Source organism: Sorex araneus, chromosome 2, assembly GCF_027595985.1.
Source record: "Sorex araneus isolate mSorAra2 chromosome 2, mSorAra2.pri, whole genome shotgun sequence".
NCBI lineage: Eukaryota > Metazoa > Chordata > Mammalia > Eulipotyphla > Soricidae > Sorex > Sorex araneus.
Window position 1 is genome coordinate 293,846,668 of NC_073303.1, and position 23,371 is coordinate 293,870,038.

Here is a 23,371-nt window from a genome sequence, read left to right on the forward strand (position 1 = left end):
AGCCATGTGCAAGGCAAATGCCCTATCTGCTGTACTATCTCTCTGGCCCCACCAGGGGTCACTCTTGAGCATAAACCCCAAATCAATGACTAAATAATTGTCTGAATATGAAAGGTTAAGAGGTACTTTAAATATTTGTGAGGGGCCAGAGTGATAGTAACACAAGTACCCAAGGATAGACACAGACTAGAAAAGTGAGAATAAAGACAAGTTTGAGTCAGATTTCCCCTAAGACTTCAATCTTGATTCCCCCATGCACTATTGCTCCAGGCCTAAATGACACTAAGTCTAGATGACTTAAACTAAATAAAAGTAATATATACATACATATACACACATATGTATATGTATATGTCTATGTATACGCACATATATATACACATACATACGTATCGATGTGCCCCCGATACATACATATGTATGTATGTATGTATGTATCGGGGGGCACACCTAGCATTGCTCAGGACTTCCTCCTGGCTGTACGCTCAGAGATCACTCTGCATAGGGCTTGAGAGACCATATGGATGGCTGGGGATCAAACTCAGGCCAGCCAAGTGCTAGCAAATGACCTATCTGCTATACTATCTCTCCAACCCTAAACTGTACATTCTTCTTTGAGGGTGTGGGGGATGTGTTGGGGGTACACCCAACATTGCTCCAGGGTTATTTCTGGCTCTGCAGTCAGGAATCAGTGCTGGCGGTGCTTGGGGGATCATACGGGATGCCAGGGATCGAATCTGGGTCAGCCACGTGCAAGGGAAATGCCCTACCCACTGTACTATTGCTCCAGTACCTAAACTATACATTCTTTTTTTTTTTTTTTTGCTTTTTTGGGTCACACCCAGCGATGCACAGGGGTTACTCCTGGCTTTGCACTCAGGAATTACTCCTGGCGGTGCTCAGGGGACCATATGGGATGCTGGAATTGAACCCGGGTCGGCCGAGTGCAAGGCCAATGCTCTACCTTCTGTGTAAACTGTATATTCTTGACCAAAATATAGAGATACCTGCCTATATCTTGGGCCAGAGAGATAATATAGTGGGTAAGGTGCTTGCTTTACAAGCAGATGACCCAGGTTTGATCGATCCCCTTCAGCCCTAACAGAAATGATCCCTGAGCACGGCCAGGCGTGGCCCAATAATCAAAACCCAAAAATGCCAAAACAATAACCCGTTACTGCAGGGGGCATCTCAAAACATGCAAAATATTTCCAGCCTTTCTAGAGATCTATCAAGAGGCAGCAGGGCTAGGAGGTGAGGCCCACAGTAAGCGCAGCCGCAGTTGGCTGGCGGGGCCCAGCTCCTTCACAGCAGCAGCGCCAGGAAGGGTCGGGCCTCTCCCGCTGCCCCGCTAGGAGGAAGGCCACAGACAGCCCAGAGGAGCAGTCCAGTCCCTCCAGAAGCAGCCTCCCCACGGAGAGGCACACAGGCGGACTCCTTTCCCTGGGCCGGGAGGAAGGGTCGGAGGACAGAAAGGCACCTTTGTCTGCAAGAGCCGGGTTCAGTCCCCACACCCTGTGCTCCTTGTGTGCCCCTGGGCACCGGTCTGTCCAGCACCATGTCCCCCATGGAGATTCCTGCCAACAGGCGGCACGGAAGGTGAGCTAGAGAGCAAATGCCACTGCCTCGGAGAGCTGACCCTTAACCCAGTCGGGAAAAGGCAGTGTGAGGTCCAGTAATGGTGTGGGCGGATGAAGGATCCACAGGACCTTGAAAAGCCTTTATTGTTGGGGGGAGGGCAACACCTGTCATGCCCAGAGATTGTTCCTGGTTTGACGCTTGGGGTCACGCCAGGTGGCACTTGGGACACCATGTGACAGCAGGGCTAGAATCTGACCTTCCCCCATTCAGCATGTGCTCAGCCCTTTGAACCATGTCCGCAGTCCCTGAAAAGCTGCTTTTCTTTTTTTTTTTGAGGGGGACCACACCCAGCGGTGCTCAGGGAACCATACGGGGTACTGGGACTCAAACCCGGGTCAGTTTTGCATAAGGCAAGCAGTTTACTCACTGTAGTATGGTTCTGGCCCCTAAAAAGTTATTTTTCTAAGAGTTTGTGTAAAGGTGTATAACACAGGGCCAAAGAGGTATGTGGGAGGTGGGGAGCACAGAACCCAGCAGACCCGAGTGAGGACCCCCAGCACCACATATGGTTCTTTGAGCACCGACAGGGGTTGTACCTGAGTGTAGAGCCAGGTATAGCCCGAGCACTGCTGGGGGATGTACCCCCAAAATCAAATTACAAAGTGTAACGTGGGGCCAGAGTGATTGGCACACAGCTGACCCAGGTTTGATCGCCAGCATCCCACGGGATCCCCCAGCCTGCTAGGAGTGACCCCGGGGCCCTCCCCAAACAAACAAAAAGCAGCAGAGAAGACCCGCTCTACTGGTCGGTGGGCGCAGACCTCCGCAGCAGGGAAGGGGCAGCTCCCTGCTGGCCCAGGCTCAGGCCCATGGCCAGCCACGCTCCCTCACCCCCACACACCTCGGTCTGGTCTCACAGGATACCCTAAGGTGTCCTTTATCCCCCAGACACAGAGGAGCCTCGGGGATAAAGGCCTTTATTCAGCAACCTTTCTCGCTCAGTAACAAAAGAATGAAAAGAGAACCATTTCCCCACAGGCGTGGAGCAGCGTCCACTCTGGGCAGCCAGACGCCCGGCCCGACACAAGAGCCACAGCTCAGAGTCCCTGATGGCCACTCAGAGGTCATAGTTGGGGTTCTTCCGCAGGATAACAAAACCTTCCAGGATGGGGGTGACGGGAAGGAACTCCTCGGTGGCCAGCTCTGCCCGCTCGCCGTGAGCCAGCAGCACCGGGGTGGTGTGCGTCTGGAAGCCCGTGATGGTCTTGGGCTTGCCGGCCTGGCCCACCACGTCCACCGCCTGCAGGGGGAGAGCGGAAATGGAGGAGCTGCGGCGGGAGGGCAGCCCCCAGCAGCTCCACAGAGACAGGCAGACGGGCCTCCCCCACCTTCTGGGCTGCAGCCCCGAGCCCTCAGCTCCTCACCTGGCCCACACGGACGGACACTGGCAGCGGCCGCAGCTCCTCGTCGAAGGTCACCAGCATGCGGGGCTGCATGGCGGCCACTAGCCCGTACAGCACGTAGTGGGACTTGCCCAGGATGACTGCGGGGAGAGCAGCGCGTGAGGCCGCCTCGAGCCCCTCGCGCCACGCCACACTCCTCCCCCGTCCAGACCCCGCGCGCAGACGTGCCCCTGCCCTGCCCCGACCATCGCTCCTCCAGTCTCTCAGGAGCAGACACGGACTCGGGTCCCCGCCCTCCGGAGAACACCTCTCTGACCCAGACTGAAGAGCACGAGAGAGGCAAGTAAGGATTCTGCACCCCCCGCCCGCCGAGGGGACTCAGGAGGCCGCGGGGCAGCCCGCTGAGCTGGAGCGGTGCTCCTCAGTGACCACCAAGGCCCCGGTAAGAGCACGCGGGCCGGCGCACCCGACACAAGGTCTCTGAAAGAAACTTACTGTTGCGGACGTCCAGGAAAGAGACGAGCACGGTGAGCAGCCCCGCCACAGCGACCTGACTCATGAGCTGCCGGTCACTGTGGTAGGGGCAGAGGGTGAGGGTGCCCTTGCCCAAATGCGTCAGGCCCTGGGGAGAACCGAGCACAGTGGAGGTGAGGGTGGCCTCTGAGGGCTGCCACTCACCGCCACACACACAGCCCCCCTCCCCAGCTCAGCCTGCCTCCTGGCTGACCCCGCCATGCCCTTCAGTCACCTCATCTCTTACCACACCTGGGCACACCCGAAGGACCCCCGTCTCTCCTTACCTGTGCCAGGCGCACCATGAAGAGGTTGTTGGGGTCCTTGGCGTGATACTGGGCCAGCTGGCGCAGCATTGCAGCTAGCCGGGCGTTGTTGGTACCTGGAGAAGGGCAGGCATTGCAGCGGCTGGCAGGGGCCCCCAGCCCCCTCCCAGCCACAGACCTATACTCACCACTGCCCACCATGCCCATGGCAAAGATGGAGTTGTAGGAGACTTCCGGGTCAGCGTCGTGGGAGAACTTGCTCAGGGTGTCCAGGATGTTGAGGCGTGGATTTGAAACTGAGATCAGGGCCAGGGCTAACGGCACAGCCCGTCGGAGTGTAGGCTCGCCGTACCTCAGCTGGGCAAACAGAAAATGAGGTCAGGGCAGCAGGGCAGAGAGACAACAGTATGACAGGCGGCCACCCCGCAAACGTCCCTGAGCACCACCAGGAGTCACTCCAGAGCACAGAGCTGGGAATGGCCCTTAAACGGCCCAGGTGCAGCCAAAGCGCCTCCCTAGCCCCTGCCCACAAAGCGCGAGGTGATCACATTGCACAGTAGAATCAGCTCCCTTACAAACAGAGTGGGGGGAGGAGGGTGGGGGAGGTTTATTTTTGTTTTGCTTTTTGGGTCACACCCGTCGATGCACAGGGGTTACTCCTGGCTCATGCACTCAGGAATTACTCCTGGAGGTGCTCGGGGGACCATACAGGATGCTGGGAATTGAACTTGTGTTAGCGCGTGCAAGGCAAAGGCCCTACCCGCTGTACTATCGCTCCAGCCCCCAGGGGTGAGAGTTTCCACCAACTTCACAATGAACACAGCAGAGCACAGCAGCGGGTCTCTCCCAGAAACCCCAGTGTGCTCTGGGAACGCCCAGGCCGCACACAGCATTCCCCAATCCTCTCCACGCCACACTCACCAGGTGGCCGAAGGTCCGCAGTGCCATCTCTGCACCGATCTCCTCCCCCATGGCGATCAGGGCAATGCCCAGCACGGCCACACCCTGCAGGGAACAGGCAGAGCCCCATGAGTATCACGCTAAGGACCCCAACACCAGGGTCCCCCCAAGCCCCCAGCCCCGGCTCTGTCTGAGGACTCGATGCCAATAGGAAGCACCTGTGCCCCTGGGGCCTCAGGGAGGGAGCCTGGCACACACCCCCACCCCCGCCCCAGGCCCTGCGTGCCCAGCTGCCCAGCAGGCTGTCCACGGCACCTGGTGTGCCCCCATGTCGGCCGGGGCTTCCTTCTTGTCCTTGTCCTTCTTTTCCTTCTTGTCTTTGTCTTCCTCCTTCTCCTTGGAGTCAAAGTGCTCGCTGCAGATGTGGAGCAGCTGCTGCACCTTCAGGACGTTCCCAGAGCCTGTGGTGGGTTGGGACGGGGAGAGACTAAGACAGGGAACGGCCATGTCACCGCTGCAGAGAGGGGAAACTAATGGTCTGTCACCGGTGTTTTGTTTTTAGGCCACAGCCTGCGGTGCTCAGGGGTACTCCTGGCCATGCGTGGGGGACCAGATGGGGTGCCGGGGGTCGAAGTCAGGTGAGCCGCATGCCAAAGCTCTCCCTGCACCCCCTGCCCGAAGCCAGAGAATCTAAAGCATGGGGAAGGAGCAGGGAGGTGCTGGGGAAGGAGTAGGGAGCAGACGCAGACCTGCGTAGGCGCACACGTCCACCAGCGTGTTGGCGAAACTGCGAAACGGCTCCGACACCACCTCCAGCGCAGCCAGGATGGCCTCGATGGCCTCACCCTTCCCTAAAGGGCAGGGTTGTGGGAGGGGTCAGAGGACATCCGCCGGCTCGGCTCAGCCCCCAGCCTCCCACCAGAGTGCGACGCGCACTGACCCAGGTGGTTGAGGCCCAGCCCCAGAGGGAGCCACCGGGCGTATGTGTCCTTGAGCTCAGTCTCCGACTTCTCCATGATGGTCTGGAGGATCGTGGAAGTGACGTCGCCATTGCAAGACCCCACCGCGATCATTCCGCAGGCCAGAGCCGTCACCCCTGCCACCTGCAGACGAGAGAAGCAGGTGACTAGCAAGCGCTCGCCATTCCTGGCGCCGGGCAGTCGGTGGCCAGGAACCGCGGCCATCCCCCCAGTTCCTGCTGTGCCCGCCGCTTGACATGCGGCTCACACGTCGCACCCACAGCCCCACAGAGCCCGCAGTGACTAAGGGTGGCAGAGGCGGCAGGTCTAACAGACATCCGCCTTACAACAAGCCTAGGCCCTGGGGTCAGAGAGACGGTGTGGACGCTGAGTCCAGGCTCCCGCAGCAGAAGCCCCAGCCCCAGGGTGGGTCCAGGCCAGAAGTGGCTCTGGCCGCCAGGAGTGGCCTCCACAGCAGAAACCCCCGCCCCGGCCCCCACGTTCTATCTGCACGTCAACTTGCCCAACAAGGATCACTCCTGGGGCTGGCGCAACGGTACAGAAGGTAACACGCTCGCCTAGTATGCAGCAGGCCTCGGTTCGATCCCTGGCATCCCAGATGGTCTCCTGAACCCTCCAGGAATGATCCCTGAGCACAGAGCCAGGAACACCACCGGGTGTGGCCCAAAAACAAAGCAACAACATGAAACAAAACAAGAAAAAGATCACTCCGGGCAGAGCTCAGGGAACCATCTGCAGGGCTGGGGACCAAACAGGGTATGAGCCATATGCTAGGTAAGCGCCCTACCCACTGAAATCTCCGCGACCCCCTCCTCTCCTCTCTCCACCTTTCCCCTCGGAGAACGGCAGGACTCCGAGCACCTTCCCAGCCCCCGCGGGACCAACAGCCCTCACCTCCATACTGGACTTGGAGTCGCCCATCACAGGCAAGAGCAGCGTGAGAACGTCTTCTCGGTTGGAGCCAGCATAGGCCAAGCCCAGCCTGCGGAGGCAGAGAGGGTTTCCCACACACGCCGAGGCGAGGGCAAGGGAGGGCGCGGGAAACCCGGCAGCCCACAGGCACGCCAGCCATCCCCAGCAAAGGTCCCAAAGGGCACCACGTACCCGAAGATGGAGCCGAGCCTCATGGTGTTGCTATTGTGGAGCACATAGTCTGAGAGCAGAGCCAGAGCCGGGTCACACTCGTTCCGGACGCCCGAGTTCACGATGCCACAGGCCAGCAGGGCTCCCGACTGCAGAGGCACAGCCCTGTTCAGCGCCGGGGACGCAGGCTGGGCCTCGCCGCACCCCCGCCCTCACTGGGCTGCAACACGGGGCCCTCGGGGCCACACCAACCTTGATGTAGTCCTCAGAGGAGTAGAGGTACTTGTCGATCTGGGTGAGGCCTCCGTCCACATCCCACAGCAGAATCATGCCAAGGGACGCGGCCGCACTCAGCATCCCTGCGCACAAAACCCCTGTCAGCCTTCGGAGCCCTAGTGCCATAGCTCAGCGGGCACCGTGCCCACCTGGCAGGCGCTAGCTACATCCCCGCACCCTACAGTCCGCTGCACAGCAGGAGTGAGCCCTGAGCAGAGTCAGGAGGGAGCCCTACGCAGCGCCCAAAAACCAAACACAAAAACCCACTGGGTCAGGGAGGCTCTGTGATGGGGGACTCCTTGGCGAGTAGGAGGGCTCATCTGCCACCAGCCTCAGAAAAAGGGACATCCAAGGCCGTGCACCAGTGATGCCCGAAACAGCACAGCTGAGGCAGGCCGGAACTGACCGTGGTCCTTGTTCTTGTACAGCCACTTGTTGCCGTCATCGGTGAGCAGCTTGTCCTGGCCGAAGGCTGCATTCACAAAGCCGTTCACGAAGGAGGAGGCCAGGTTCATGCGGGCAGAGTCCACCTGGGAGCCGCTGCCCCCAAACCCTGCAGGGGAGGGAAGGGAGGTGGGTGGATAGCAGAGCACCGAACATGGCCGGGCAGCTGCTTGAGGGTCCGAGCTGGGGCCCACCCCAGGGGGACATAGGGAGTCCCACTCTCCCACTCACTGTTGTTCTCCAGGTGGGTTTTGTAGATGTCATCAGGCACCTTTGGCTCCATGATGTCCAGCTGCAGACAAGCCAGACAGTCACATCTGCTCCCTGTTCTCCCCTAGCTGTCCCTCACTATCCCCCTGAATGGCAACTATCTGGGGGGGGGGGGGAGGATTTGGAGGGCACGCTCATCAATGCTCAGGGCTGGCTTACTATACTACCGGGTCTGAGTTCAGTAATCACTTTTGGCAGTGCTCAGGGATGGAACCTGGGTCAGCTGTGTGAAAGGCAAACGCCTGACCCACTGTACTTCTGCTTGGGACCCTGAATGAAAACTTCTTAATTCACTTATTTCAGATTTTTGTGGTTTTTTTTGGCCACACCAATGATGCCCAGGGGTTACTCCTGGTTCTGCACTCAGAAATTACTGTTGGCGGTGCTCAGGGAAACTTATGGGATGCTAGGGATCAAATCCGTGTGAAGGCAAACACTTACCCACTATACTATCGCTCGAGCCCAACATACTTATTTTAGGACCCCACCCAGTACCTGGGAGCTACTCCTATTTTGGTGCTCAGGACACACTCCTGGCAGTGTTCAGGGGACCATATAGTAGTGAAATTGAACCTGGGTCTCCAATACTGAACCCCTCAAAAAAGGTGGTCCAGCCCTTTGAGCTTACTGCCTGGCACTGAATAACCAGGAGTCTAAAACTTTGTTTTGGGGCACTGAATAACCAGGAGTCTAAAACTTTGTTTTGGGGCCACATCTGGTTGTGTTCAGGGCTTACCCCTTGCTCTGTGCTCAGCGATCACCCTGGCAACCATTTTGGTGCTGGGGATGGAACCCCGGGAGCGCCCTCCTCCCCATACCACCTCTCTGGTCCTGAACCTTTTTTTCTTTTTAAAACCAGAATACAAACAGAGATATTGTTGAAAAGATGAAATGCTAGGTACAATTTCAACCCAAAGTCTTTGTTGTTGTTTGTTGTTTGGGTCACACCTGGCGATGCTCAGGAATTACTCCTGGCTCTGTACTCAGGAATCACTCCTGGCAGGGCTCAGGGGACCTTATGGAGAATGAAGGGGATCGAACCCAGGTCAGCCGTGTGCACGGCAAACGCCCTCCCCACTGTACTACTGCTCCTGCCCCGACAGCCAAAGTCCTGATGGCACTGGAGAGTCTCACCTCCCGAGCTAAGGCCAAGAAGTTACTGTTGAGCTGCACGTTGGACATAATCTCCGTCAGGTCCTCGTACTCCTCCACGTCCTCACTCAGCTCGAGAAACACGCCGTGGCGGCCGAGCATGAACGCCATCTGCTTCTGCACCACCCTGCGGGGAGAGCCGGCCCGTCTGCTCAGGCCCCCGGCACCAGGGGCACAGAAAACCCACGCCCGGACCAGGCGCAGGACTCCCAGTCTCTCCCTCCCCCCGCCACCTCCCCGCCCCACGCACACGTCCTTGCAGGAGGTGAAGATGTCTTCCACCAGCTCCATGTCGTTGAGCATCAGGGCCAAGCGCAGAGCCTCAGGGAAGCGACTGAACTTTCGGAACACACCGAGGGCGCAACGCAGCAGGGCGGAGTTCTCTGGCTCGGGCACGTAGTTCACGCAACTACAAGGAGGAGAGCAAGTCACCGAGGGCCCAAGGACACCGGACGGAGAGAAGGTAAGGCGTCTGCCTGGCCCGCGGCTGACCCGGCTCAACCCCCTACACCATAGACGGTCCCCCAAACACCAGGACTGATGACTGAGCAGGGGAGTAAGGCCTCAGCAGTGCTGGGTGTGGCCCAAACACTCCCCCCGAACCCCCAAAAAAGGAAAAAGAAAAAAGAAAATCCCAGTCACGTCCCCATTTACCCAAAACAAATATTCAGGGACCGAAGCAATAATTCAGTGGGTAGGGCATTTGCCATACGCACAGCTGACCCGGGTCCAATCCCCGGCATCCCATATGGACCCCTGAGTACCCCCAGGAATAATTCCTGAGTGCAGAGCCAGGAGTAACCCCCTGAGCATCGCTAGGTGTGACCCAAAAACAACAAAATAAAAACCCAAAATAAATATTCAATGTCCATGTACCAAGCACTAGGCTAGACGCTGGATCTACTAAGGGGACACAGGTCTGTCCTCACAAGCTGCGTCACGGACGTTAGCAACATCAGTCTGGTGCTCTGGGAGGCAGAGGTGGTCCGTCCGGGAAGGGAGGCCTGGTGCCACGCTGCCCCTGCCATGCTCACCTACCTGGTGAGGTAGAGGCAGACCTTCGAGTAGGCGTTCTCATCGATGTCCTTCTCGAGCATGTCCACCTGCTCGATTTCCATGAGCAGGTCACAGGCCTCGTGCTCCGCGTTGTGGGCCATGTTGTAGGGGACGATCTCCTTCACCAGCGTCAGCAGCGGCTCCCGCTGCGTCTTCTCTGCATCGTCCAGCTCCTGCCACTCCTTGGCCACTTCTCCCGCCAGATGCCTGCAGAAAGGCGCAGAGCGTTAGAGAAGCACGGCTCCAGGGAAAGCACGGCTCTGCCGGGGAAGAAACTCAGTCTGGGAAACGACATCTCCCCACACCCTCGGACAGACCCAGCATCGTCCCACCCCGCCTCCAGGTACTCGGGAAGAAAAGGAAGGCCTCACCTGACATACTCATGGCCCCATGAGGCCAACTCCTCTTGGGAGCCCAGGAGCCGATACTTGAGGCACTCACGCTCCCCACTCATGGTCATGGCCAGGACAGAAATGATGTCAGCTGCGAAACGCTACAGAGAACCAGCTGGTTGGAATCAAACTCAAAGCAAAGGCAGTGCGATGGGACCCTCACTCCCTTACCCCAAATGAATGTTCACCATACACCTGCACATGGGCTATTTCAGGGGCCCAAGACCCCTCAGTAACGCCACCTCCCCCTCTCCTTTAAACTCAGACAGCAGAAGGGGGATGACTAGGGGAGAGGAGAGAAAGACTTCGACTCAGAATTTCACTCTGATCTCGGTAATGAACTATGAAAGGTTTTATTCTTTTATTCCTTTTTTCTTTTCGGGTCCCACTAGCGATGCTCAGGGGTTACTCCTGGCTCCGCACTTAGGAATTACTCCTGGCAGTGCTTGGGGGACCATATGGGATGCCGGGATAGAATCCAGTTCAGCCACATGCAAGGCAAATAGTACCTGTTGTACAATCACTCCGGCCCCCTAGTAAAAGGTTTTAAGAAAAAACTCACAACCTAGAAAAACTTTGATGGCTGTCATGTGACAGACAAATGGTAGAGGAGGGCAAGAACAAAAACGAAAAGGCACGTTAGGAGGCTGGTGCCACAGTGCAGGTGAGAACCGAAGGCTTCCTGGAGTAAGGTTATAGCAAACAGAATAGTGGTTGAACTGGGGACATAGTTTAGAGGTAAAACCAACTAGCGGGGACCTGCATATGGCTTGGCAAGAGAGCGTCTGCCTTACAGGCATGAGGTCACAGTTCAGTTCTCAGGACCAGCGCGGGCGTCCAGTGTGACCCCAGCTGCATGGGATCCCTGGCAACTGCAGACATGCGTGGGGTCTCTAGCATACCACAACCAAGCAGGTGTGGGCACTGCGTGTAACGGGAGCAACCTCCTGAGAGGCTCAGAGAGACAGTGCAATGGTCTGAGCATGTATTTTGCATGTGGGAGGCCCAATTTTAATACCCGGCACCACACAATCCCTGGATTAACATCAAAAGTGACCCCTGAGGGATAAACTCCAAATAATAATAGTGAGTTTTTTTGTGGAAATATTGAATGTAACCAAAGTAAAGTGAAAGTAAAGTGAAATTTATCAGTTACACAGGCGGGGTGGGGGGCTGGGGAGGTAGGGGGGTGGGAAAGGTTTACTGTGATTCTTGGTGGTAGAATATGTGCACTGGTAAAGGGATGGGTGTTTGAGCATTGTATAACTGGGACTTAAACCTGAAAGTTTTGTAACTTTCCACATGGTGATTCAATAGAAGAATAAATTAAAAAAAAAAAAAAGTGACCCCTGAGGGGCTGGGGCGATAGCACAGTGGGTTTGCCTTGCACAGAGCCGACCCGGGTTCGATCCTCAGCACCCAATATGGTACCCCAAGCACTGCCAGGAGTTAATTCCTGTGTGCAGAGCTAGGAGTAACCCCCAAGCATTGCTAGGTGTGACTCAAAAAGAAAAAAAAATGTGACCCCAAGCATAATGCTGGAAGTAGTGACCCCTGAGCAACTATTAGATGTTCCCCAACACCTCTTGAAAAACCAAAAACTCCCCCCAAATAAATATGCCACATCACAGCGAGCACCACAAGCAGCCAAATGGCAAACAGTGCCCACCCCCACCCCCATTACAATTAAAAAAAAAAAAAAAAAAAGGAAAATTTGGGGCAGAGAGATAGTAGAACAGGCAGGGTGCTTATCTTGCAGGTGGCTGACCAGGGTTCAATCCCTGACACCCCATATGGTCCCCTGAGCCCTAAGGAGTGATCCCTGTGTGCATAGCAAGGAGTAAGCTCTGAGCACCGCTACAGGTAGCCCCAGAACAAAAAACAAACAACAAAAAAAGTGAAATATATTAAATGAGTGAACATATGTGAGATGGAAGGAAAAAATTAAAACTTGGCCTAAATCCTGGGGCCGGAGAGATAGTACAGCAGATAGGGCACCTGTCTTGAACATGGCTGATCTAGATTTAACCCCCAGCATCCCAAATGGCCCCCTGAGCACCGCCAGGAGTGATTCCTGAGTGCAGAGCCAGGAGTAACCCCTGTGCATCGCCAGGTGTGACCCCACCCCCAAAAAAAAGAGTGATTCCTGAGTGCAAAGCCAGGAGTAGCCCCTGAGCATTGCCCAGGTGTGGCCCAAAACAAACAAAACTCAGTCTACATTCTAAGGTCTGGGGCTAAAGAGAGCACAGGAGGTAAGGTGCTTGCCTTGCATGCAGCAGACCCAAGTCTGAGCCTGGGTATGGTCCCCTGAGCCCTCCAGGAGTGATCTCTGAGTGCAGAGCCAGGAGTAAGCCCTGAGCACTGGCAGGTGTGGCCCAAAGGCAAAAAAAAAAACTAAGGTCCAACACAGACAGCGCCGTCAGAGAAGGCAGTTCTACCGCTTAGGTATTTTAACAATGATGAGCTCTGTTCAACAAGCTCAGACCACAGCTCCATCAGGCCTCCTGTGACCTCCCATGTGCCCCAGGAGGTCTCGGGAGGAAGGCATCCCCACAGGAGGCCTCCCATGGCGTCTGAAATCCTTTCACCTTATTCTCCCCAGGAGCCATGTTGTCATAGATTTCCTTCAGTTTGCCGTAGTGCGGACGCAGAAACTTGAGAGGCTTGGGGACCGAGGTCATGGACGTTGTGGAAGACCGAATCTGTCTCCGCAGCTCCTCCAGCGCGGGTCTGTACAGGGATGTGTCCTTCTCCTGCTCGGAGAGACGCTAGGACTCAGACAAAGTGGCATCAGACACCCTCCCCTCCTGCTCTTTCTCTTTTGTCTTTTGGGTCTCAAGTCACCGCACTTGAATCGAAACTTAGTAACTTTGTTTTCATTCACTTGTGATCCCCAACTGTGCCTGCCAGCCTTAGCAGGAGGACAAATGACAGAGGTTAAAGAGCTCAGACCGGCTTCTGCTCCAGCCCATGTTGCAAGTATCCTTTCTAACTCTCCCCCCTCTCGACATCATCCTAGAATCGTGGTCCACCACTCCCACTGCCACCCTGCAGCGGTGTTGCCACCAACTGGGCATGAGGCACGGGGGAGCCCAGACAGGAGCCCACCCCTGGCGTCGGAGTGACTCACCCCCAGACGTTCCACGAGCATCTCCAGTTCATCCTGCAGTTGTTTGTCCTCCTCGGACTGGGGAGGGAGGAGCAGGGAGGAGAAAGAAGTTCAGCGAGAGAAGGCACACCCCCATTCTCTGCCCGACGCGTCCTCCTCCCCTCTGCCTGGGCCAGGCACTGGGGGCGGGGATGGGAAGGCCGGGTCGAACCGCAGCCTCGCGGGCCGGGCTCTCCCTGAGCCCCGCTCCGCAAACGGGGCTGACAACCCCCGGCCCGGGTGCACCCACGAGGCGCTGGTGTGGCCCGGCGGGGGCCCGCGGGGTGGTGACAGCGCGGGGGCGGGGACACAGGGCCGGCGGCGGGGTGCCGGCAGCCCCGAGGGTCGCCCCGCACAGCCCCCGTGGCCCCCGCGCGGCCCGGCCGTTGGGACGGGAGTTCGGGGCCTGCAGGGGCCGCCGTGACTCAGCCCCCACCGCCTCCGGCGCGCCTCCCGGCATCCCGCCTCACCAGTTCCTGCTCTTTGTCCTTGTCGCCGGCATCCCGCCGCTCCTTGCTGCTCGGCTTGTCGTCCGCGCCGCCAGGGGTCGTCGCCGGGGGCTGCTGGGGCTGCACGGGCGCCTTGTCCCGGCCTCCTTCCTCCATCTCCGCCGCCACTGCCCGTAGGATGCGCGCGCACCGCTCGCCCCGCCCCGTTTCCCAGCGGGCCTCGCGCGCGAGGCGGGGCGGGGCGGGGCGGGGCGGGGTGGCGCCTGGACTCGGGTAGAACCCGCCCGCCGCCGGAAACGCCCCCGCCTCGCGGCCACTTCCGCGGCCTGGGAGTCCCCGCCCCCTCGCTCGCGGAAGTCGCACGAAAAACTACATTTCCCAGACGTCCGCGCGCCACAGGCACCGCCCCGTCTCCGACCGGAAGTTTCCGGGCCGCCCCGCCCTGCCCCACCCGCTCCCTGCCAGCTGGCGTTTGGGTGCGCACGCGGTCCTGTAACTTACAGGCCCTGCTCTTAGGTCTTCTGATGCCGCACCCGCGGCAACACCCCTGTCGGCAGCGAGCTGGGACGCATGGACGGCACTCTCGACATCTGCCTCGCTTTGTTGTCCGAGCCAAGACTGCATCTTCTGAGTCCGGCTCCACACCGCTGTGGATGATGAACCGCAGCATTTCCCCCCAAGTGGAAGGAGGGTGTCCGATAATTACCGTGAGGATGCGGCTACCGTCCTTCAGTCCACCTCGCTCCTGGAGTCTAAATGCATACAGAAAATCCCGTCCCCGGGGTTCAGCGGGTAGGGCCCTTACCTTGCACCTGGCCCACCCTGGTTCCATCCCCGGCAACCCATATGGTCCCTCGAGCACCTCCGGAAGTGATCCCTGAGTGCAGAGCCGGGAGTAACCCAGTAACCCAGTAACCCGAGTATCACAGGGTGTTGCCCACCATCTCCCTCCCCAAACCCACACACACCTCTTAAAAATTTTTTGCAATCAGTTTGTCTTTGGTTCTTACCCTGAAAAGGGTTTCTAAAGGTGTGACCTACATTATTTATCTTTTAGCTGATTTAAATGGTACATATTATTCTATATTTTTTTGGAGGGGGGCCACACCTAGCGATGCCCAGGGGTTACTCCTTGTTTTGCATTCAGGAATTGCCTTGCCCTGCAATTGCCCTGCAGCTCCTCTGAAACCCATTTCTAAAACTGTTGTACTGCTTTTTCCACTCTGGAGATCTGAAGAAGCCTGTGTTCTCTCTTGAATACATATTTCTCTGTTTCTTCTCACGTTTCTCTAAATGTCTTTCTTATGGAAAGGGAAAAGGTTTTTATTAACTATTTTTTAATACACACACAACTGAGTTTTTTTCCATTCGAGGCTTGAATTCTGTGAATGACCTTCGTTTCCATAGCCAATTCCTTCCCTAGACCCGGTTTGCTGATGGAAATTGCTGGTTCTGTCACGGTCCTGACTAGTCTATCTTTGGCCTTTGGCTTGAAGATGTTCATATACTGTCATGCTCTCTTCAGTCTTTTTTTTTTTTTTTTTTTTGCTTTTTTGGGTCACACCCGGCGATGCACAGGGGTTACTCCTGGCTCTGCACTCAGGAATTACGCCTGGCGGTGCTCAGTGGACCATATGCGATTCTGGGAATCGAACCCAGGTCAGCCACGTGCAAGGCAAAGGCCCTACCCGCTGTGCTATCACTCCAGCCCCTCTCTTCAGTCATTTGTAGACAGGTTTCTCCTAAGTCTCTCTGTGACATCTTTCTATTATATCTCAGATTTTGGCTTTTATACCAGTCACATCCCAATCAGCCCCTTTGAGAAGATGGAGTATTGGTGTAGAATAAAACATAGACTGTTGATCACTGGTCACGCCAGGTGAAGGGGGTTTTTGAACCTCAGCTCCACTATTGCAACTTTTCTCTAGGTTTGAAATATTTCAGGGGCTGGAGCGATAGCACAGCGGGTAGGGCGTTTGCCTTGCACGCGGCCAACCCGGGTTCGATCCCTGGCATCCCATATGGTCCCCCAAGCACTGCCAGGAGTAATTTCTGAGTGCAAAGCCAGGAGTAACCCCTGAGCATCGCTGGGTGTGTGACCCAAAAAGCAAAAAAAATAAAAAATAAATAAAAAAATAAAATATTTCAGATTATAAAGGGAGATAGCTAGGTGATTGGAGGGGTATACCTTGCATGTATGGAGACCAGAATGCAATCCCCAAAACCCCATAGTCCCTGAGTGCTGCTAGATGTGGCCCTGGTGGTCTCCAGCACCAGTACACACACACACACACACACACACACACACACGTTTTAAAAATACATTTTCAGGGAGGCAGGGTCTGATCCTTGGCACGCCATATGGTTGATCACTCAAGCACCGCCAGGAGTGGTCCCTGAGCACAGAGCCAGGAGTAAACCCTGAGCATCTCAGCATGTGGCCCCCTCAAAATATTAAAATATTTCTAGATGCTGGAGAAATATTACAGTGGGTAGGATGCTTGCCATACACACAGCCAAGCAGGGTTTGATCCCTAGAACCCTATATAGTCCCCTTGAGCCCCACTAGGAATGATCCCTAAGCATAGAACCAGGAGTAAGCCTTCCGCAGTGCTGGGCCTGGCCCCAAAATATTATTATATTCCAAATAAATGGGCTTGAGAGCGCTCAATATTTGAGCCCATGCTTTGCATGTATTTGCTCCGTCTCCAGGCCTGCATGTTTCCCCCAAGCACTGCTGGGAGCAACACACAACCCCCCTCCCCACCAGGTATGGCCGAAAAACAAACCAAAAACACAAAGGTAAACGCAACTGGGGTAGGCGGGAGAACAGCTTCAAAGAGTGAGAGACCCGGTGTTTAGAGCCAAAGCCCGCCGTCTGCCAGCTGTGAGACGTGGGCACACTTCTAAGTGATTCCTCCCTCCGAGAAGTGTAGGTACTAAACCACCGGCCCGGCAAGTTGCTCTGCAAATGAAGGGGCAGTGTGTGCACAGCGCTTTGCTAGGTGCCTGGCAACTGCAGAGGACACACCTGTCGTTTTTTTCCAGCTTCCTCAACTCTGCAGAGTCGAAGTGCTGTATTTCACAGCACCACTGGTGCAGCTTCTATGCCTATCGATGGTCTCAGAAGGGTGGAATACAACGATGCTGTGAAGCTTAGCACAGGAAATGCAGGGGCGCAACTATCATGGTGTGAAGTTCTAGTCCCCTGCTCCCCAGGGCCCCCCAACCCCAAGCCTCTCTACCCAAATGTAAATGCCTGATTGATATTGGGGGGGGGTGTTTGTTTGTTGGCTTTTGGGTTGTTTTTTTTTTGGGTGGGGGCCACACCTGGCAATGCACAGGGCTTATTCCTGGCTCATGCACTCAGGAATTACTCCTGGCAGTGCTCGGGGGACCATATGGGATCCTGGGAATCGAACCCAGGTCAGCCTTTCCCTACACCCTCTGGTGCTCAGGGCTTATTTCTGGCTCTGAGCTATGGGATCACTTAAGCCGGGATCTGGGGGATCGTATGGGGCACCTGGGTGCAAGGCAAGCACCCTACCTTCTATACTATCTTCCAGGAGGCTCCATCTGGTAGGTGTTTTCCAGGCAGTGTGATGACAGCCCCCTCTCCTTCCCTTCCCAGAAACTCTCCTCCGACCATTGGGCCACACTCCCTCTGCCTGAAGGCCAACTTGCTCCTAGCACCCGCCCCTCCTACTTCCTTCTGGCAAATAGTAGCCACAAAACTCAGTTTGGCCCCGAGCTCAGAGACAGAGCTCACCACCCTCAGGATTGTTTTCCATGGCACTCAGCAGTTGCTGGTTGCTACTTCACGGGATCTTCTCAGGTGTGACTCTACTCGTGTGCATTTGACTGCTTAAGCCCAGGGCTGACAGCAAGTGTTACAGCCGCCTCCTTCCCATAGCTACTGTTGCAAATTCCCTTCCCTCTGTAGGTCTTTCCCACCTGCCCTTCATGATCATCCTAAATACCGCCCCAATTTTTGTTTTTGTTTTCGTTTTTTTTTTTTTCTCTTTGGGTCACACCTGGCGATGCACAGGGGCTACTCCTGGCTCTGCATTCAGGAATTACTCCTGGCTGTGCTCAGGGGACCATATGGGATGCTGGGAATCGAACCTGGGTCAGCCGCGTGCAAGGCAAACGCCCTACCCGCTGTGCTATTGCTCCAGCCCCCTTTTGTTTTGTTTTTGAACCGCAGTCAGGATGCTCAAGGTTTATTCCTGGCTCAGCGCTCGGGAATTGCCCGACCCACTGTACAGTGGCCGAAATTTTAAGGTTTCCCCATTTCTGAACCCGACCCTCCAAGCTAATGGCCTTTCATGATGCTATTCCTCCTAACTGAAATGTCTCTCATGGTTTGCAGCTGGCAGGTTCTCCCATCTTTGCACCCCAGCTTAGCATCACCTCTCTGGGAAGCTGCGTTATCCGCCCTTCAGGAAATTAATTTCTTCCCTGTGCCAAAAAAAAAAAAAGGGGGGGTGGAGGGATAGTACAGGGGTTTTAGGTTCTTGCCTTAGGCCTACTGTGGTTTGATCCTTGACACCATTTATGGTCCCTGCATCACCGCCAGGAATTATCCCTGAGCACAGAACCAGGAGTTAGCCCTGAGTACAGCCAGCTGTGGCCCCCAAACAACAACAAAAGGAAGTTGCAGCCGAGAGAGATTACGGGTGCTAAGGTGCTCGCCTTCTCACGGCTGACTCACAGCCCGTCTGTAACCGTGTCAGTTGATAAAAGAATGCAGTAAAGAAGGAGTGTCCTCGCAGAGGTGCCTGCGCCAGGAGCCCTGTTCGGAAACGCTCCTTCCCTCTGGCTCTGAAAGGGGCCACGGAGCTGCTCTGTCTGGCACCTGGGTGGGTCTCACTGGGTGGAGACCGGCCAACAGAGCTCTGAGCCTTGGGAGCTGCCTCACTTCCCTTCACTGTGCACTGTCGTGGGGAGTCTTTTTTCCCCCGCTGCCCGGCCCCCTACCCAGCAGACTCAGCGTCAGGTCCAGCTCTGTGCACCACCGGACACTGGCCAGTCACAGCAGCCAGGGCACAGCCGCCAAAGGGATCCGGTGAATGACGGCTGTATTCAGCCCAGCCAGACTCAAGCCTCGCGCGCTTCCTCCTTCTTGATTCCCTTTGGAACGCCCTGGGGCTCCTGATCTCTCTCCGTGTGTCTGACGAGAGAGCCTGTGAGTGTACAGAAGCGTGTCCAGGGAGAAAGTGCAAAGGGCCGCTGGCATGCACAGAGCCCGGGGTTGGGTCCCCAGCACCATGTGGTCTGCGGAGAACCCCCGGGTAGAACCCAGACATCACCCAGCGCCAGTGGGGAGGCTCTCCATGCTGCCCTCGGCCCCCCCAAATCAAAAACCAAACCTGAGTACTTGGCACACATTAGGTGCTCAATAAATATAGGTGGAATGAGTACATAAATGATCCAGGAGAGAGACAGGCTGGCTAATGCGGGTCTATTTATTGGCACAGAGTCCTACAGAACCAAGCCCACTACCCCCACCGCTTTGTCTATAGAAAAAAATAAGCTCTCTCCACCCTCTCTGCTTTCTTGCTGCGTTGGACAGCAGCTGTCCCCCGCTCAGGCTGGTGCCCGAGACACGGGCCCTGGCCTGCCCTCCGTGCACACACTTGCCCTCCGAGCCCACGGCAGGCAGGGGCGGCTGGGAGGCTTGGGAAGGGCCTTGCTCTGACCGTGAGTGGGTTGGCAGCAGTATGGAGGGGGAGCAAACAGCGTGAGGAGCTGGGGGTGGTGGGGGGCAGAGCAACGCCCCCAGGATGGGCCAGAAATGAGCCACATCCCCCCTCCCAACAAGTGTGAGAGGCCCCGGCCTGTGTGCCCAGAGCAGCAGGCGGGGCAGACCCCAAGGCCCCCCAGAAAAGTGAACTCAGATCCAAGTGAATCTGGTGGACTCCGCCGGGGAGGGGAGGGGGTGCTGGGGGGGAGGGGCAGACCAGTGCCCTCCCCGGCCAGGCCTCCTTCAGGCAGGGGGACACGGAAGGAAGTCACAGTGAATGGCGGGACCTCTGTGGGAGGCAAGGGCACCCCCAGAGCAGAGGCACAGCACGGTGGTTGAGAAGAGAAGTGGGGGGGGGGGTGCATGTCACCTGTGGCCTCTAGCGGCGGGACAGGTGTCTTCTCCCCGGCCTGGGCCGCCCCCACCCCCACCCCGGGGCTCTACCACACCTCACACAGCCGCCCGGGGTTCATGGGTGAGCCGAGCGGGCAGCCGAAGTGGCGCAGAAAGTCCCGGGAGTTGGAGAGGGTGCCCAGCACGCGGTAACGGGCAGGACTGTGGGGGTCGGTCACCAGCCCCTCGTGAGAGCTCTCGGGGGTGCGCACCGAGCACCACACCTGCAGGCCAGGACAGACACGGGGACGGAGGGTGTCTCGTGCAGGCAGGCCATGGGCGGGGACACACCCCCTGCCCCAGCCCCCTCGGCACAGGAGGTCCGACGGGCTCCGGGGGTTGCACCGGCACGGCCCACCTCTCTCGCCAGGGCCAGCACGGCCTCCGCCCTCCCCAGTCCCTAGCGGGTCTCTTGGGGCAGCTGTCCTGGAGAGTGGGGTGCCCAGGTGGGTGTTTGGGGGGCTGGGGGGAGACGTCCCCAGCGGAGAGGCTCAGTCACACTCTGCCACTTACTTCACTCCTGGGTGAGCCCCTTGGGCCCCGAGCTCAGTTTTCTCCTCCACAGCCTCGCCTGAACCTCGAGAGGACCCACCCTGCACCCCCCAGCCCCAGCTCGGACCCCGAGAGCAGGGCAGGGCAGCTCTGCCCTGTGAGGTCTACACCCGCTCCTGGGGGAGTCCTGCCTCACGCTCGCCTCACGCCTTCCCCGTCCCTGCCTGCACCCCAGCTGCGGGCCTGAGTGCCCCAGACTTATAACGACTGGATGTTGCGGGGGTTGGGGGGGACAGTGGTGCAGGGGAGGGGGGCAGGCCCCAGGCCTCCCGGGGGGCCGATACCTGCGCAAATCCTACAAAGAAGAGCTGGTGGTTGGTGAGCCCCACGGCCGGCAGCCTCTGCTCCTCGCCGTGCTTTCTCAACCACGCATTGTAGGCCTGGTGCGGGGGGGCCCGGGGGAGGGAAGTCAGTCGGGCCTCCCCCCACTACCCCCGCTGCAGCCCTCCCCATCACCCGCCCCTCACGCACATTGTAGGCCGCCTTCAGCCCTCCGTTGTCGGCGATGTTCTCCCCCAGCGTCTGGCGGCCGTTGAGCCTCTCCCCGTTGACCTGGTACTGGCCGTACTGCTCCTCCACACACGCCGTGTGGTTGCGGAAGGCAGCCAGGGACGCGTTCTGCCACCACGGCCGCAGGTTTCCTTCCTTGTCGTACTCCCGCCCTGAGGAGAACCTGATCGCTGCAACAACGGGGCAGGGGGCAGGCGCAGCCCCTCGGCCCCATCCTGTAGACGCCAGGGTTCTTGGAAGCTGCAGCTCACGAGAGCCACACAGGAGGGAGCCCCTGGCTCAGGGAGAATGGGGGGACGGGGTGGCTGGGGGGGTGACTCTACCTTGGTCATCAAAGGCATGTGTTAACTCATGGCCCATCACCACACCGATGCCACCAAAGTTCAGGGCCCTAGGAGATGAGGAGCGCGGGGTGAGGACACCGTGGTGGGTCCCCTCCCAGCTCGCACCCGGGCCCGGCCCCTCCCGCTCGAGACACACTTGGGGTGGTTGCGGGCATAGAAGGGGGCCTGCAGGATGCCGGCGGGGAAGACGATCTCGTTTTTGGTGGGCAGGTAGTAGGCGTTCACGGTCTGGGGCGTCATGCTCCACCTGGGGGAGGCAGGGCAGGGCTGAGGCTCCCGACTCCGAGGGTGCTCCCACTCCTGCACGCTCGCCCGCTCCCCCCCCCCCCCACCGCCAGGCCTCAGCCCTGACCTACCTCCTGCCAGGACCATGGGCTTTTGGTCTGGGTTCAGTCTGGCCACCCCCGCCCCCTCCGGAAACCTCCCCCTACCTCTCCAGCTGCCCCCAGTGAGTCCGGCCCCTGTTCTCACTGGTCCCGGCTGGGAGGCTTCCGGAGCTGGTCAGCCATCACCTTAGCGGAGAAGTTGTACAGATTCAGCATGTTCTGGAAGAAGGAATCTTCGGACACTTCATACTGCAGGGCGGGGGACGATGGGAAGCAGGAAGCAAGCAAGAGAACGTGTTGGCAAGGACCCTAGGCCCTGCCTAGCCTCTCTGAGCCTCAGTTTCCTCAAGTATAAAATGGGAATTAAATACCTAGTAAAGGATCAATATTTATTTATTAGTCTTGTTCAGGTCAGAGAGTCACAACAGTGTTGGAGTTTATGGAATTGAAGTATACAGCCATTGCACACCCCTGCCCCAAAGTGCCCATGACCCTCCAGCTTAAGTCACCTCTGGACAGACCTTCCTTCCACCCTCCCCCCACTGTTTTGGTTTGGGTCAGGCTGTCACCTCCTTTAACCACCACCACAAGCTCCAGACCTCCCATCTACACGCTCTCGGCCCACTTCATCATTCCCCACGTCCCTCCCCTCCCAGCCTGTGTCCCCGGCTCTATAACCCACTGCCCAGGGTTAATTATCAATTGATTTGGTCGATGTCCTTCCTTTGTTTCTCTATACACCATGGATGAATTTGACCACCCGTATTTGTCCTTCCAGCTCTGGCTCAGTTCACTTGTCATGACACCCTCCAGTCCGTCCAAGTTGCCATCAACTCCAGAATGCTATTTTTTCATTTTGTTTCAGTCTTGATTTGGGGGCCACACCCAGCAATGCTCAGGGCTTACTCCCGGCTCTGGACTCAGAGATCACTCCTGGTGGTGCTCAGGGGGCCATATGGGCTGTCGAGGATGGGACCCAAGACAGCCATGTGCAATGCAAGTTCCCTACCTGCTGTACTATCTCTCCAACCCTCCATTAGGCTATTTTTGTTTTATTCATTGTAAAGAGCCCATATTTAAAGATCATTTAGGGTGTGGTGCTTTATGATTTTACACCCTGTTTCCTTCTAGTCTCGCAACAGTGAGGAAGATACAAATTAATGGGAACCCCATTTTACAGATGAAGAAACTGAGGCCACCCCTCACCCTCTAAGAGGCAAACTGCTCCTAAACCAAAGCCCCAAGAGGGGACGTGATTTCTCCAAATGTTGGCGGTTACGAGCAGGAAGGGGGCTTTGACTGCACCCCCCTATTTGCTAGCACAGCTTTCCGCTGCTGTCTGGCCTGCAGCAGGGCCCAGGTGCCCCTTGCCTGCACTCACCTGCCTTTGAAAGGAAGCATCAAACGCGTCCTTCCCTCTGAGAGCTTGAGTCCCATCACAGAGCCCGGGAAGAGTCCCTCCTCGGGCTGCAGTTCACATGGGTACTCACCCCGTCGTAAACATCATCCAGCTCTCTGGGCTCCAGGATGAAGTCTGGGAAACCAATCATGTCATAGATAGCATCTGCCTGAAAAGACCCGTTTCAG

At 57.2% G+C, this 23,371-nt stretch overlaps 2 protein-coding genes across 5 annotated transcripts in view; both read right to left on the reverse strand.

Annotated features, from left to right (window-relative positions):
* Positions 1–2,541: 2,541 nt before the first annotated feature.
* Positions 2,542–14,111, reverse strand: PSMD2 (proteasome 26S subunit ubiquitin receptor, non-ATPase 2). Its single transcript, XM_004603052.3, has 21 exons — positions 13,935–14,111; positions 13,447–13,503; positions 12,905–13,069; positions 10,296–10,417; positions 9,907–10,131; positions 9,119–9,277; positions 8,851–8,995; positions 7,678–7,738; positions 7,409–7,555; positions 6,979–7,085; positions 6,748–6,875; positions 6,538–6,625; positions 5,604–5,766; positions 5,413–5,514; positions 4,979–5,124; positions 4,685–4,768; positions 3,952–4,120; positions 3,785–3,879; positions 3,480–3,606; positions 3,006–3,124; positions 2,542–2,881 (listed from the first exon to the last, which is right to left on the reverse strand). Exons 1-21 carry the CDS (start codon positions 14,067–14,069, stop codon positions 2,699–2,701), a joined length of 2,727 nt encoding a protein of 908 aa, XP_004603109.2. The 5' UTR covers positions 14,070–14,111; the 3' UTR covers positions 2,542–2,698.
* A 5,252-nt stretch (positions 14,112–19,363) lies between these two features.
* Positions 19,364–23,371, reverse strand: part of ECE2 (endothelin converting enzyme 2) — a 50,565-nt gene continuing 46,557 nt past the window's right edge. For all 4 annotated transcript variants that reach the window (XM_055125615.1, XM_055125614.1, XM_055125613.1 and 1 more), the window contains 7 exons: positions 23,275–23,352; positions 21,930–22,033; positions 21,595–21,705; positions 21,438–21,505; positions 21,076–21,266; positions 20,889–20,984; positions 19,364–20,276 (listed from right to left, as the gene is read on the reverse strand). In XM_055125615.1, the coding sequence (XP_054981590.1) occupies positions 20,100–20,276; positions 20,889–20,984; positions 21,076–21,266; positions 21,438–21,505; positions 21,595–21,705; positions 21,930–22,033; positions 23,275–23,352 (825 nt within the window). In that variant the 3' untranslated portion in view covers positions 19,364–20,099. The remainder of the gene's footprint in view (positions 20,277–20,888; positions 20,985–21,075; positions 21,267–21,437; positions 21,506–21,594; positions 21,706–21,929; positions 22,034–23,274; positions 23,353–23,371) is intronic.

What these genes read in the sequence shown, in the direction of transcription:
- PSMD2 (XM_004603052.3), bottom strand. Translation starts at nt 14,069, where the DNA reads ATGGAGGAAGGAGGCCGGGACAAGGCGCCCGTGCAGCCCCAGCAGCCC. An exon ending in TCTTGGCCTTAGCTCGGGAG is followed by an intron (nt 7,739 to 8,850) that starts GTGAGACTCTCC and finishes GCTTGTCTGCAG; the next exon opens with CTGGACATCATGGAGCCAAA. An exon ending in CATGGGCATGGTGGGCAGTG is followed by an intron (nt 3,880 to 3,951) that starts GTGAGTATAGGT and finishes GCCCTTCTCCAG; the next exon opens with GTACCAACAACGCCCGGCTA.